A 16,425-nucleotide genomic window follows, 5' to 3' on the forward strand; every position below is an offset into this window, starting at 1 on the left:
CCTGCCTCTGCCTTCTGAGTGCTAGGATTAAAGGTGTGCACCACCACCGCCCGGGCTAGTAAAGATGGTTTTAAGGGATACGAGGTGAGGTGACTGCTTCTGACTGCTTTACTGTGTGGGCAGGAAGAAAGCAACAAGTTCAAATATTTCCCCTAAATCTATAGGCAGAGCACCAGTTGGGGATCTAAGTTGGCTCTAAAAGTATCTCCTGCAGGAATAACTAAATATGACTGAAAACTCCGAGGAAAATCACGCATTCAGGAATTTGACAAGTCTATGGAGAACAGTGGAAGAAGTTTGACTCAGGCTGGGAATGGGGACATTTGAGCAGGCTTGTACGGAACATGTGTCCCTGATCTCCCCTCCATAATAAAAGAACTCCCTCTCTCCTGTCTGGTGACACTAACTTTCCCTTGCTTAAAACTTTGTATAACCGGATGAAGGCTCTATGATGACAGGGTAGTCACCAACCCAATTACTCTCCACTACTGCTAGGAGCCCCAGCTGGGGTCATCCTTGTGGATCCCTGGGGATTTCCTTAGCACCAGGTTTCTCCCTAACCCCATGGTGTTCTCTCTATCAAGCTGTCTCTTTCATTTTTCTCCCACCGTCCCTCCCCCAACTCCACCATCCCGTTCCCTCATGTTCTCGTCTCCCATCCCCTCCCCTCTACCGCCCTTACTGCACAGTTTACCCAGGAGATCTCATCTACTTCCTCTTCCCAGGGCGATCCATGTGTCCTTCCTAGGGTCCTCCTTGATACCTAGCTTCTCAGGGGTTGTGGGTTGTAGTCTGGTTATCCTTTGCTTTACATCTAGAATCCACTTATGAGTGAGTACATACCATGTTTGTCTTTCTGAGTCTGGCTTAGCTCACTCAGGATGGTTTTCTTCTAGTTCTATCCATTTGCCTGCCAATTTCATGATGTCATTGTTTTTTACAGCTGAGTAATATTCCATTATGCAAATGTACCACATTTTCTTTATCCATTCTTCGGTTGAGGGGCATCAAGGTTGTTTCCAGGTTCTGGTTATTATGAATAATGCTGCTATGTACATAGTTGAGCAAGTGTCCTTGTGGTATAATTAAACATCCTTTGGGTATATGCCCGAGAGTGGTATTACTAGGTCTTGAGGTAGATTGATTCTCAGTTTTCTGAGAATACTGATTTCCAAAGTGGCTGGACCAGTTTGCACGCCCACCAGCAGTGGAGGAGTGTTCCCCTGACTCCACATCCTCTCCAGCATAAGCTGTCCCCAGTGTTTGTTTGTTTTTTAACTTAGCCCTTCTAACAGGTGTAAAATAGTCTTTCAGAGACATTTTAATTTGCATTTCCCTGGTGCCTAAGGATGTTGAACAATTCTTTAAATGTCTTTTGGCCAATTGAGATTCTTCAGTTGAGAATTCTCTGTTTAGATCTGTACCCCATTTTTAATTGGATTATTTGATATTTTGATGTCTAGTTTCTTGAGTTCTTCATACATTTTGGAGATCAGCCCTCTATCAGATGTGAGGTTGATGAAGATCTTTTCCCATTGGGTAGGTTGCCTTCATTTAGTAACTGATAGAAACAGATGCAGAGATCCACAACCAAGCACCAGGCCGAGCTCTAGATGTCCAGTCAAAGGGAGGGAGGAGGGATGATATGAGAGGGAAGTCAACATCATAATGGGGAAATCTACAGAGACAACTGGACAAAGCTTGTGGAAACTCATGAACTCTAGATTGACAGCTGTGGAGCCTGTATGGGCCTGAACTAGGCCGTTTGCATGTAGGAAACAGTTGTGTAGTTTGGTCTGTTTGAGGATCCCCTGACAGTGGGACCAGGATCTATTCTGCTGCCTGAGCTGGCTTTTTGGAGCCCATTCCTAATGGTGGGATGCCTTGCTCAGCCTTGATGGAGTGGGGAGGGGCTTGATCCTGCCTCAACTTAATATACAAGGCTTTGTTTGAATATGCCTGGCATATTCAAAATTAATAAAATTAAAAATAGTATAAAAAAGAAAAGATGATACAATCCTAGACTTGAAAAGTCCTTGCATATATCAATTTTCCCTCTTTTTGCCACTGTTTTCAGACTATTTTTCAGATAGGATAGAAGTGAGTTACCTCCACTTAGATCAGTCCAAATTATTAAATATCACTAATTATTTACATCACTAAGTTTGGAGAAGCTTGTAATGCAGCAACAGCCATGAAACAAATATATGAGCTTGTGCATCTGGGAAAGGTTTTGCTCTCTTGGTTGGTTGTGGGAAGATGGGCATAATATTAGCCTCCATTCAGTGATGCCAACTCACCACATGGTCTACGGAAGGATATTTAAATGCTCAGGGAGCCGAGACTAATGGAGAATTGTTCGTGTATAATTATATATCTTGCCTCACCCCTTGTATGTCGTGGGGACTAGAGGGTAAGGATTTCACTGAAGCCCTGAGAAATGCATTTGTGGGGTGCATCTCTGCAAACCTGAACAGTTCCAAGCACGGTGTGGTGAAAAACACCACCACCCAGTTAGAATTCCAGATCTCAGTAGAGATGATGGAATACCTGACAAGCACTCAGAATTTTCTTTACCCACGGGAATCTCTAGTGGGGCGCTCCTCTGAGACTCCAGGGCTGTGTCATTTATAAAGTCTACCTTGAATGACAGACTAGAAACCAGACGCGTCTCACCACAACTGAGAACCTCGCTTCTTCCTCTGTCCCAACATTGGTATGAGTCAGGGTATATTTTACTGAGATATATCACAACCAATAGAAATTATTTTAAAATATAATTTCTCAAAGACTTTGGTCTAAAACAGTTAGGAATCTAAAGCCATATAATACAAAAGCAAATCAGATACAGCTGAACTGTCTAGACCCTCAAACTACTGCTTTATGAGGTTTTAACATAAACATCAAAGAAAATTGATACAAGTTGCTAAAAATTTACATAATTTATTCATTCTCAATTCATATTTGTTAAGGAAAGGAATTCATATTTCTTGGAGTTTTTTTTTAAAAATCAAGTGTACATAATTTTATATGACAGTCTAGTGAGGGGGGGGTTTCTTAGGATGTCCACATATAGGTGAAGACATTGTAGCTTAAAAGATAAATAATAGATTGAAACAATTAAATTATTGAGTAAATAAATAAAGCCCTGCGCAAGAGATTGAACAGGGAAGGGAAGAGCCCATGAGATTCAGATTCTAATAGAGGCCACAGGAAGGACGGTAGTTTAGGAGCAAAGCCAAGGGCGATCAAAACAGGAAAACCTGAACGCACCATTGCTTCAGCTGTTAACTGACCACGTGTAGCTTTACGCACACCCTGCCACGGAAGGGTATTTCCAGGACAGCCTCGGAAAGCAGGTGGTGCATCTGAAAAGCTGGAGATGGTCACTTTCTCTACAAATGCCTGTTCAGGTGACACCCCAAGGAAAGCAATGGGCAAGACCATTACCCCACAAAACCAGAGCAAAACAACAACAACAACTAAGCAAACAGCCAGTCAGAAACGGAATGTCTAGAAACAGAACTTAGGGAATGCTCTAGAATTTCCAAGGAAAGAACTTTGTTAACATTAATGGAAAGAGAAGACACGGGACACAAAATAAAAATAAAATAATAATAATATAATAATAAAAGTAGGACAGTGACTTTCATGTGACGTTTGCTTTGGGCTGTATCATGTAGATGTTCGGGCATCATCCTCATTTCTTTTGTACACACACATGCACACACACATGCCATGCCACAGAAGTAGAGATCATATATACACAAACATACATATAAAAATTTAAACCTTAAAGAAATTTTCAAATTGCCTTTTTTAATATACAGAGATATACTGACCATGGGTGCCCCGATCTAACGGACACGTATACAATAGAACTCTCACACCCCAGCTCAAGGAGCGTTGTGGAAGAGGCAGTAGCAGGATGGCAGAACCAGAGGACCAGGAAGTCTGCCGTGAGACTGTGTCTCCTGGAAATGACTGGGAAGCTACATCGGTGATAATTCAACAATGTGGCTGTCTTAACAAGACTCGAACAAGGTCAACACCAAGTAGACTTGCTAACACGGAAGGGGGAAGTCTCATGGCCACCAGTCCTCAATCTGCAGGCAACTAATGACTTCTGAGAGGAGAGTTAGCCTCTCCCATTGGTGAGTCCCCTAACTGATTATCCAGTACAAAGCAGTCAACTTTGAAATCATATAAACACAAGCAATGCTTAATAGACTCAGGAAGTCACACTTATATATTTATGTTACTTATATATAAGTAACAAAATATTCAAAGAAAGAGAAGCCATTGATTTGAGAGAGAGAGTGGGGGCTATAGGAGGGGTTGGAGGTAGAAAATCGGGAAGGGGTTGGAGGGAAAAAAAAGGAAGATCAGAAGTAACATAATTATTGTATTTTAATTAAGTTTTTAAAAAATTATCATTACTTACATTTTAGCCAATCACATTAAAGTCGTAAAATGTTAGACTAACAAATATAATTTTATTCTCAATATATAAAGATGTTCAGAGTCAATCACGTACAAAACACCTGTCTCATACAAGGTCCTATGGGAGTGGGAAAGTTCTACCCTTTCTCTGCTTTCCAGGAGTCCAAGGGGGGAGCTAAAACATAAGCTCTAGTCCACACAATTCAAAGATGAAAACATGTACACACTTCTTTAGTGGGACAGAGAAAGACAGAGACAGAGAGAAACACATTTTGTACCCTAAGGAAAGGCAGATCACAATCAATTGGAGGAAAATTAAAAAGAAAGTATCTCCTAGAACAGGTAAGAATTGAATCATAGAGAGACTTTGATCTGAGGTTCCAGGAAGATTTGAGGTTCCAGAAATGAGGCATTGTGGGTGGAGGGAACCGTATAAAACACACGAGGATCAGTGAACACTTTGAGCGTGCTGAATTTGAGCTCTGCACAGGAGCTTCTGGGACTGGAAGCCCATGCAGCATGTTTAGGCTGGAAGTTTCTTTAGGAATGAGACTAGGACTGCTGCTGATACATCGACTAATGATGTCTGGATCCTGTGCTGCTGATACATCAGCTGATGATGCCTGGATGCTGTGCTGCTGATACATCAACTAATGATGCCTGGATGCTGTGCTGCTGCAGATATATCAACTGATAATGCCTGGATGTGGTGCTGCTGCTGATACATCAGCTGATGATGGCTGGATGAGGTGCTGCTGATACATCAGCTGATGATGCCTGGTGCAGTGCTGCTGATACATCAGCTGATAATGCTTGGATCCTGTGCTGCTGATACATCAGCTGATGATGCCTGGTGTGGTGCTGCTGCTGATACATCAGCTGATGATGCCTGGTGTGGTGCTGCTGCTGATACATCAGCTGATGATGCCTGGTGCGGTGCTGCTGATACATCAGCTGATAATGCCTGGATGTGGTGCTGCTGATGATACATCAGCTGATAATGCCTGGGTGCCGTGCTGCCTTCACTGCAGGGCCAGTGGCTGATATGCTGGGGGATTCGCACTGACACATATTTATTAAGTATTCATTGCACACTGCACATAGCAGTGCCCCATGAGTGACAAGCACGCTTCCTTTACTAGTCATATTTTAGCTAGGTAAATTAATGCTTAAGGAGGTCAGCCAGTGGAGCTAAAGACTTTCATAGTTAAACTAGAGTTTGAACCTTGGGTCCCCAAACCTGGACTTCCCCTACACATATCTCTTATATCTCCCCAGGAAGAGTGAGCGTGAAGTTAATCCTTGACATCAAGATACCACTGGGCATATGCAAGTGGCAAAAGTCCACCTTGTGGTCCCATCCAGGGAACCAGGGCACATTAAGAGCTGTAATAAATACGGGTTTGTTGTCCTTGCTCACTTCCTTCTGAACAAAGCAGGTAGCCCTGTCCAGACTGTTTAATCTCTCTGGGCTCCTTGTCTAGAGAATGATGTCATTAATAGTGCCCTTTTCAGAGGATTTTGAGAGGAGTCACTCCAATGGTATGTATAAAATGCTCAACAGTATCAGGCATCTAGTAAGTATTTGGTAAACGCCCGGGGTTAATGGGAAAGGTCGCAATGTAAAGCAGTTAGCATACTGTACGCGCTGTCTTATAGTCTCGCTTAGGATTTTAGAATATCAGATCTAGACAGTCCTTTTCTATGTGATCTCCTAGAAAACAGCCCCAGTAAGGGCCAAAACCGGCAGTATTTTGTCAGAATCCATTTCACCACTGATTCCTAACAAAGCAAACAAACCCCTCAACACTGGTTGGCAGTCAGGACTCGGCCTGCCAATCATGCACCTGAGAGGTGGAGTCCAGCATAAGTAGTTCTGTATAACCAGAAAGACTTTCCCTTCTGCCCTGATCTCTGGTATTGGGAGGGTCTGCCTCCCCAACAGGAATCTTGGGCTATGACATAGAAGCAGTGAGAGACCTACCTGGCTGCAAAAGGTGTCTAAATATACCTCAGAGGTTTCCAATAAAGAGTTACATGTTTGTGCTGCGAAAGCATTCTGTTTCATGCAGGCAGATGATGATCAAATAAGATGCACACTGTGGAATATTACTTTAACTATGTAAAGATGTGTTACATTTATGTTGTGGAATATTTAACTATGTAAAGATGAGTTACATTTCTTTATGTTGCATTTGTTTAATTATTTTTTTAAAGCAGGTTTTTAAAAACTTTTTTTAATATTTGTTTATTATGTATACAATATTCTGTCTTTGTGTATGCCTGAAGGCCAGAAGAGGGCTCCAGACCTCATTACAGATGGTTGTGAGCCACCATGTGGTTGCTGGGAATTGAACTCAGGACCTTTGGAAGAGCAGGCAATGCTCTTAACCTCTGAGCCAGTTCTCCAGTTCTCCAACTCCCCCCCCCCCCCCCGCATTTGTTTAATTATGCAAAGATGTGTTGCTATTTTATCTTGCTTGCCTGAGGCATCTGATGGGTCTAATAAAAGTTGAACAGCAAATAGCTAGGCAGTAGAGAGACAGGCAGGGCTGGCAAACAGAGAATAAGGAGGAGGAGGAATCTAGGCTTGAGAGAGAAGGAGAAAGTGGAGGAGAAAGGAGAGTGAGACTCCAGGGGCCAGGCAGTCACCAGCTAGCCAGCCAGACATGGAGGAAGCAGGAAAGTAGGATTTGCAGAATGAAAGAAAGGTAAAAAAAAAAAAAAAAAAAAAAAAAAAAAAAAAAAAAAAAAGCCCTGAGGCAAAACATAGATGAAGAGAGACAGGTTACTTTAAGTTTAAAAGTTAATCAGAAACAAGACTAAACTAAAGCTGAGCATTCATAACTAGTAATAAATAAGTGCCCATGTCATGATTTGGGGGCTGGTGGTCCGAGAAAGCCTGTTACACATGCATAATTTAAATATCATCTTTACACTCTTCCATCCCATTAACTCCAAATTCTGCTCAGTGTAAACACCAGGTAAAGAGCTTGCTTCGGGCCCTCCAACCTGCAGCTGTCACAGGAGCTAATGTGCACATTTGGGTAGTTCTCAGGTCACGGGAGCTAATGATGTGCACATCTGGGTAGTTCTCAGGTCACGGGAGCTAATGATGTGCACATCTGGGTAGTTCTCAGGTCACGGAAGCTAATGATGTGCACATCTGGGTAGTTCTCAGGTCATTGGAGCTAATGTGCACATGCGGGCACAGGAGCTAATGATGTGCACATCTGGGAAGTTCTCAGGTCACTGGAGCTAATGTGCACATCTGGGTAGTTCTCAGGTCACAGGAGCTAATGATGTGCACATCCGGGCAGTTCTCAGGTTAGTAAATCCACTGAGCTTCATGGTGCCAGCATACAGACCAGACTTAGCACCTTTAGATAATCTGAGCACAGTGAGACCTGAAAGATCTTCCAGAATGCTCGTCATCAAATGCCCTCACCAATGACATCACCATATTCCAGGTGTAGACACGGAGCTACTAGAAGGTTCACTGTTAAACCGCTCAGAAGGCTAGAGAAGTTGGTTAAGCTTGGGAGACAGGGCACTGTAGCTACTCATCTGAAGTCCCTGAAGGCACAACACACCAGCATGTCATCTTTCCTTAAGGTGATACCACTGAGAAACAACAACAACAAAACCCGACAATGTTTTGTTTTAGGGAGAGATGTAGTTGAAAGAGAAAACACTAGTAAACATAGTGACATTACAGGTTAAAACAAATGCCTTGTGGCTCAGACCTTTAAAAAGGAAAGCCTTGAAACAAATGCCTTCTCCTGCGGTTGTGCACTTAATGTGTGCTTAACTGCTTCCTCTTGATTAGAGCTCCAGGGGCTGCCAGGATTCTAGGAAGCTGTGAAACACATCAGTTATGACTTTGTTTACACAAAACCGTCTGGAGCTTCCAGCCCCCAGAGGAAATGATGGCTAGAAATAACTCTATGACAATCTGTTTCAGTAACTGGAAATTTCCACATCTCCCCGTGGAAAGCCAGGGGAAAACAAGCGGGGCCTCAGGCCAGGATCCCAGGGCTGGTTTTCTAAAGTGCGGCTGTGCTTGTCCAGATGGGGTCTTGAGAGCAAGGAGGCTGTCAGTCTTGTACACTCCTGATGGAAATTCTGGGTCATCATCCACAGCATTTGAAAAGTGCAAAGGGCAGGTTCTTCAGGCCAAGGGACCTTCACTCAGTGTCCAGAGCCTCTAAAAGATGTCCCAATCAGATGATCCCAACATCCAAGGCCACAGGTCCAGATCTGGGAAAAGGAGACAACAAACAGGAAAATAAAGAAATCACTGTTCTGATTAGAGCATATGTAACCTCTCAAAATAGACTGGAGGAAGAAAGAACTCAAAAAAAAAAAGGTCATTCATGCCCCTCTCTCTACCATGGATTGCTCCAATATAATTTTCTTCCCAGCAATATTACAAAAGACCCCTCTCCCCTGCCAGTTCTATGGCCACAGACCCTTGCACTATGATGAAACATTTCATAGCGTGTCAGATGCCCTGGAGCTGGAGTTCCAGGCAGTTGTGAGTTGCTCAACATAGATGCTGGGAACTGAACTTAGGTCCTCTGCAAGAGTCACAAGCTCTCTTAACCACTGAACCATTCCCAGGTCCTTTACTTCTGTTTTTAAAGCTTCTGGCAGTTACAACAAGTTGACTTACCCCACTCACTAGGCCAAAGTACATGGCCAAGACTGCTCCCTCATCTATTGGTTAATTTGCTCAATCTACTTGGATAGCCTGCAGCACCCATTGTCTTATTGAGTGACAATCTAGATGTTGCCATGAGCTTTATAGATGTAGTTAACTTGTAGTACCCAGTCACCTTTAATCAGATGATATCCCAAAGTGTAGATTCCTTTCAATCAAGGGAGGACTTGAGAATAAGCCCAATTCCCAGAGATGAAAAAACTCTGCCTGGAGATTGTAACATGGAAAGTCTGCCTCAGTTTCCAGGCTACTGGCCTAGTCCACAAAGCAGAGCCTCACCGTTACCACGATCAGAGGTGCCAATCCTTTAAAACGAATCTACCTATCTTTCCCTCTGTCACTCCCCTGCCCCCACCCCAGGCTCTGTTTCTCTGGAGAGACCCTGGCCCCCAACAACAGGGACCAGATTTCCTGGTTACCTTCTCCCTTCTGCCCTAGTCACCTCATTTTTCAAGTCAAATAAGAAGGAGGACTGAGGCTTTTCTGGTTGTAGGGATAAATGCTTGTTGCAAGATACTCATGGTACTGTTGACTCAACTAGGAAGTTTTAATACTGCACTACACGTGGGCATGGGAGAGGGTGAGGCATTCAGGAGACAGAACAAGTCTTTATGTGTCCTTTGGGTTCTCAAATCCTTGTTTCTGCCCAATGACCCCTGCCTTAAGGCTTGGTGTTGGTATTTCACCTCTGGCCCAGACACTAACTGCAGATGGATCCCCTGTGGGTGTATCTGATTTGGCTGATTTGGCATTTCAAATCTTTTCCTCTAGTATTTAATAACCAGCAGACATTACCTAAACATGTATGTTTCCTTCTGCTTGGCAATGACAAGTCAGAGCGGAGCTAGCAGACTGTGCTCTCCACCTGATCGCCGTCCTCACTCCCTCTCTAGTCACCTCTGCCCGCCTTCCGTTTCACCACCTGCTGGCTGGAAACCAGAGCTTCTCACCTTTGCTCTCAGCCTATCCCATTTTGTCCATCCTGAGCAGTTGAAGGAGTCACTTATAGAAAGACACCAAGCCTATAGGACCCACACAAGCGGGTGCCTCTGGGTCAAGGATACCCTTTTTCCTTGGGATTTTCATTTCTGAAGAAACAGATATTTTCATCAGGCTTGCCAGGGCTGATGGGAAACTGTTGAGTCAGGCATTTCAAGTTGCTGACTCAGAGTTCAGTGTAATCAAACTTCAGTGCGGACCTGCCTATGCTGCGTGTCTTCTCCTTGGCTCTGTGCCCAGGCTGTGGGCCCACAGACACGACTTTCAGACCAGTTGTTGGTAGACATGGGCAAAGGGCTGAAGGCCCAGGGTAAGTCTCTTTCATCCCATTTGTATTGATGACTGCCATCTCTTATGGTGGAGCCAAAGGCTTTCTAGGGTTGTTTCCACAACGAGTAGCTTTGGAATAGTGGTGGTACCCACAGCAGAGTTCTAAAATGAGTAGCTTGAATATTCCGAGTTTCTGGCACAAAGGTATTTCGAAGTCTGATTCTCCTGTATCACTTTGGTCAACTCAAGTGCCACACCACATCATGGCTAGACCACAAAAGAAGTGGTTTTCCACCAAACCAGACTTCCCATTGTCCCACATGACCCAAGCCTATCTGATCCCAGAAGCACTGCTTCCCAAGCCCTACGCCTTCCATTCAACCAACCCGCAGTAGCATAACACCCTGCCTTCTGACAACCCCAGGCCGTCCCTTCTCTGTCACCAATACCAGCTGGGAGACTGTCACCCTCATCAAGAGGCTTCATTACCCCTGCGCTGCTCCCAGCTCAGCCCCACAACATAGTTCTTAATCCCTGTTGGTTGCAAAACCCTCAGCCAATTGTACCGCAGCTGAGTTACTGTCTCACTAGTGAAGTTTGCATTTCTAACTTCACCGGTACAGACATGTCATGCAGTACCAGTTAGGAGAATTTAGGGATGCAGACCAAGAATGGCGTGACTATCTCTGGCCTGAAATGGATGCCACCTTTGCTCTCCAACGAAGACATGGAGTGAAGCCAACTGCAAGAATAAGCTTGGTAGAAATGCCACCAACTAAAGAATCTTCTGTGTACACCGATCCTGTTCAACTTCCATGAACTAATTAGCACAACCAGATACAACTGCCCCGTCTGTATCTCCACATTCCACACCCACTGGGTCCACCAACTATGGGTTGAAAATATCAAAACAAAAAACTATCCACACTAAATGTTTGTGGATAATTTTTATTTTCCTAGTTTTTAAGTATTAAAATGGCAGTTTACTATTTCACAAGTAAAGCATACAGTTTTATAATGATTATTCTCTGAGCAAATGATATTCTTAAGATCCAGGGGCGTGCTGGCCAGTCTTATGCCAACGTGACTCACAAACTACAGTTACTTGGAAGGAGGGAATCTTTATTGAGAAAATAGTTCATAAGATCCAGCTGTAGGGAATTTTCTTAGTTATTGATGAGGGCGGGCCTATTCCATTGTGAGTCCAGCCCACCCCAAGCTGGTGGTCCTGGACTCTATAAAAGAGCAGGCTGAGCAAGCCATGAGGAGCAGACCAGTATGCGGCACCCCTCTGTGGTCTCAGCATCAGCGTCTGCCTCCAGGTTCCTGTCCTGTTTGTGTTCCTGTCCTGTTTGCGTTCCTGTCCTGATGTCCTTCTATAGTGAACTGTGATACAGTAGCGTAAGCAGAATAAACCCTTTCCTTCCCAGCTTGCTGTTTGGTCGTGCTGTTTGTCACGGCCATGGTAATCCTGACTAAGACAAGGGGTAAAATCAAGAGTCCACTGCTAAAGCCACACTTTAAGCCACCGACCACATTTTCCATCTCACATCTCCCCATGGAGGTGACAGAGGATGGCACATCCTTGAATCTGGCAACACTGTGATCACATTGACAGGGCGCCGGGGGATGCCTGGGAGAACAGACGGTAGGCACCACTGGGTGCCCGGGCAGCATTGTTCACACTGCAGTCTATCCGAGGATTCCAGCAGATCCAGAGACAGGGCTGCCGAGCGTTCTCTCTAGAATGGGAATTGCATGTGTGTACCCACCCTGGCGCTGCCACATAGTGTGCTTCCCAGAATGCATTTCACGGGAAGCATCTATGGAGAGTAGGGGAGCGGGGACTTTCACTGGGTTAGCCTGTCTTGGTGGTATGACATTGCTAAAACGATGTAGGACAGGACCCTTAAACTGAGCGCTTTAAAATATGAAAGAACAAAAATACATATTTTATGACATAGGAAATATCTGTTAGAAAAGGAAGACTGAGTTTCCCAGAGCCTTCCATGTTTGGAGGCTCAAAATTAGATGCTTTAAACTCCCCTAACATTTTCAGGACACCATGGGAAGCAATTGTATCCATCCAGGCCAGGTGAAGGGGTCCCTGAAAGTTGCTGGAGACCCTAGGACCTGCCCCACTTTCTGCCTAAAACTTAAGCTTCCTCCTCCCGTGGTCCATCTGAGAGCTGGGTGGACAGTCACAGCACCCTACTTCTGCATGAGAGAGGCCTCCAGAGGGCAGAGAAGCAAAACAAAACAGAAACAGTGCCAACCTGGAAGCTATGAAGCTGGAGCACCCAACCATGCCTCTAGTGTCGCCTTCCTCGTGGCTCCTTTCCTATCACTTTCTCAGCGAGTTGAAAAATAGGCTTCAGGGCCGGGCGGTGGTGGCACACGCCTTTAATCCCAGCACTCGAGAGGCAGAGGCAGGCAGATCTCTGGGAGTTCGAGGCCAGCCTGGCCTACAAGAGCTAGTTCCAGGACAGGCACCAAAGCTACAGAGAAACCCTGTCTCGAAAAACCAAAGGAAAAAAAAAAAAGAAAAGAAAAATAGGCTTCAGGTAGGCTAGAGACAGCCTAGAGCAGACATTTTACAGACCCTTTGTTACCATTTGAAGCAGAAATGTCCTTCACTGGCTCCTGTGTTTGAATACGTGGTCCCCAGCCTGCGATGCTGTTTGGGAGGGTGCAGACCCTCCACAAGGTGGAAGTTAGCCAAAGGAAGTAGGTTACTGGGGTTTGACCTTGAGGTTAATAGCTTGTTCCTACTTCCTGTCGCTCAGGTACTTCCTGTGGAACTGAGAAGTGAGCAAGCCGTTGTCACACATGCTCCCACTGCCATGGAGGTACCTGCTGCCGTGCCTTCCCCTCCATGATGGACTTCAGCCCCCCCAGCCCATGGTCCCAAATACACCTCTCTCTTAAGCTGCTTCTTGTCTGGAGTTTGGCTGCTGCATTGAGAAAAGTAACTAATACGTGCCTGTTGTTACTGTAAACAACACAACGTCACTACTATTTGCAAAGCATTTGCACTGCAACAGAGAGTTTAAGTAATCAAAATAATTTCAAGCCTGCATGCAGGTGTAGATCTGCAAATACTGGGCCATTTTACCAAAAAGTTATGAGGATTCACTAATGTAAGTCAGGCAAGAACCAATTCCCATGAATACTGGGGGACAATTGGATTTAACAATTCAAGCTGAGTGAGGATTCACTAATGTGAGTCAGGCAAGAACCAATTCCCATGAATACTGGGGGACAATTGGATTTAACAATTCAAGCTGAGTGAGGATTCACTAATGTGAGTCAGGCAAGAACCAATTCCCATGAATACTGGGGGACAATTGGATTTAACAATTCAAGCTGAGACAGAGAAGGAGATTGAGAAAGAAAGCAAAACCATGTAGTATTGCGGTGGTGGAATTTACTGTCTGCAAAGATCCCAGAGACGTCTAGCTTCAGTATTACTCCTCCCTTCCCACCTTCAAAAATACGCCTTATTGATTCATTGAGAGTTTCATAAATGCATAGAATGGATTTTGATTATATTCATCTCCCCATACTGCCCCAAGATCCACCCCTATTCCCCAAGCCCTCCTAACTCTATGTCTTCATGTGTGTTGCCCATTTACTGAGGATAAGGAACTAGCCATACCAGGGTCCACACCCTTAAAGAAAACAGATTTTTCCCTCCCCCAGAAGACATCGACTGTCAGTAACTTCTCAGATAGGTGTGGGGGCTCATGAGCCCCTCCCTGCTCCATGCTGGGATGTTGTGAATGCTCCCTCTGGTGTGGGTCATGTGCAGGTAGCCATAGCTGCTGTGGATTTATGAATACAGCAGTCCCATCAATGTCCAGAAGACACGGTTTTGTGTCTGTCCTTCCCAACCTCTCTATCTTACAGTCTGTTTCTTCCTCCTTCATGGTCTCTCTACTGGCTGGTTTTATGTCAGCCTGACAAACAAATTAGGGTTATCTGGAAGGGAGGAAGCTTAATTGGGAAAATGCATCCATAAGATCCAGCTGTAAGGCATTTTCTTAATTAGCAATCAACAGAGGAGGTGCCATCCCTGGACTGGTGGTCCTGGGTTCTATAAGAAAGCAGGCCAAGAAAGCCATAGGGAGAGGGTCATGGAGCAGCACCCTCCCTGGCCTTTGCATCAACTCCTGCCTCCAGGTTCCTGCACTGTTTGAGTTCCTACCTGTCTTAATTAGATTTTCTACTGTTGTGATGAAACACCATGACCAAAAAGCTAGTTGGGGAGGAAAGGGTTTATTTGGCTTACACTTCAGCATTGCTGCTCATCACTGAAGGAAGTCAGGACAGGAACTCAAACAGGGTAGAATCCCAAGGCAGGGGGAACTGCTTACTGAGTTGCTTCCCATTGCTTGCTCAGTCTACCTTCATATTAAGCTCAAGACCAACAGCTTAGGGATGGCACCACCCACCATGGGCTGTACCTTCCCCCATTGATTACTGAGTGAGAAAACGCCTTACAGTCATGGAAGCATTCCCAGCAGAGGCTCCTCTCTCTGATGACTCTAGATTTGTCAATGTGACACACAAAACCACCCAGTTCACTGTCCTGACTTCCTTTGATGCTGAACAGGAATATGAAAATAAAAGCAGAATAAACCCTTTTCTCCTCAACTTGCTTTTTGGTGGTGGTGTTTCATTGCAGCAATAGAAACCCTGACTAAGACAGTCCATAAACTTAAAGGAGCGGGGTGTGTGTGTGTGTGTGTGTGTGTGTGTGTGTGCGTGTGATCTAGATGTCCTACTGTAGCTGAGCTCTCCACAGACAATTATTCTCTAAACTCTGAGCACTGGTGAGTGTCTGAGCTAACCATGGTCCACTGTATAAAGAAACTTCATGGTGAGGTCTGGGAGCTGCACTAATCTATGAACTTAAAGATACAAATTTAGAGAGCAGATAGATACAATTGTCCTCTTAGCAAAATCATTGTAGTAGGCTCACCCTCAGAGCCTACAAACTGTCCAATCACAGATTCTGGCCTCAGATACAGTAGCAGCCCGTGGAGCAGGACTTAAATTCAATCAGAATGTGATGACATTATTGCCACTATGGCACCCATGGGTGCATCTTGCCATATCGGTCATTGTAGCTCACAGAATTCTAAGCTGGGTCAGATAGATGTTGGTGGCTCACCCCACCTGCAACCTGCGTTGTATCTGTTGTACTATGAATGTTGGCCAGCGGGCAAGGAGCTTCTGATTAGTACTGACTTAATATTCCTGAGTCCTGTGTTTTCTGTAAGCTTGTCTTGTTTGGGTAGTCTCCAGGATATCCTTGAGCAGCAGCACCTGGAGGGGAGCCGCCTTACATCTTCCCCTGGACTTTTTGTTTGGCAGCCTATTGATGTAGATGGGTCTTCTATCTATCTGTTGCTTTCATTGGTTAATTAATAAAGAAAACTGCTTGGCCTGATAGGGTAAAACTTAGATAGGCGGAGTAGACAGAACAGAATGCTGGGAGGAAGAAGGCAGTGAGGCAGATGCTATAGCTCTCCTCTCCAAGATGGACGCAGGTTAAGATCTTTCCTGGTAAGCCACCACCTCGTGGTGCTACAGACATTATTAGAAATGGGTTAATCAAGATGTGAAAATTAGCCAATAAGAGGCTACAGATAACGGGCCAGGTAGTATTTAAAAGAATACAGTTTCCATGTAATTATTTTGGGTAAAGCTAGCTGGTGGCTCGGAGTTGGGCAGCGGGAAGTGGCCCGCAGCTCCTTCTACACTATGGCTTCTGGGAGCACCATTATTATTAACCCCTATGTAGAGTAACTCTAAGTTAATTCCTTAATATGAATATACAGATCATATGAACACATAGATTAGGTGAAAATTAAATACAGCCTGTATAATAGTAGGCTCCCGGTGGCTTTTTTGAACATCCTTTTTGACTGACACTTCGTACCTGCCTGTCCTGGAGTAGAACATAAGGCTTGGTGGTTTAATTT

General features: G+C 44.7%; 1 protein-coding gene across 1 annotated transcript in view; it reads right to left on the reverse strand.

Annotated features, from left to right (window-relative positions):
* Positions 1 to 8,163: 8,163 nt before the first annotated feature.
* The window catches only part of Pdcd1lg2 (programmed cell death 1 ligand 2), a 40,132-nt gene continuing 31,870 nt past the window's right edge, over positions 8,164 to 16,425 (reverse strand). Inside the window, exon 5 of the mRNA XM_057779540.1 lies at positions 8,164 to 8,703. Coding sequence (XP_057635523.1) covers positions 8,667 to 8,703 — 37 coding nt within the window. The 3' untranslated portion in view covers positions 8,164 to 8,666. The remainder of the gene's footprint in view (positions 8,704 to 16,425) is intronic.

This window comes from Chionomys nivalis, chromosome 8, assembly GCF_950005125.1.
Source record: "Chionomys nivalis chromosome 8, mChiNiv1.1, whole genome shotgun sequence".
In the NCBI taxonomy this organism is placed as follows: domain Eukaryota; kingdom Metazoa; phylum Chordata; class Mammalia; order Rodentia; family Cricetidae; genus Chionomys; species Chionomys nivalis.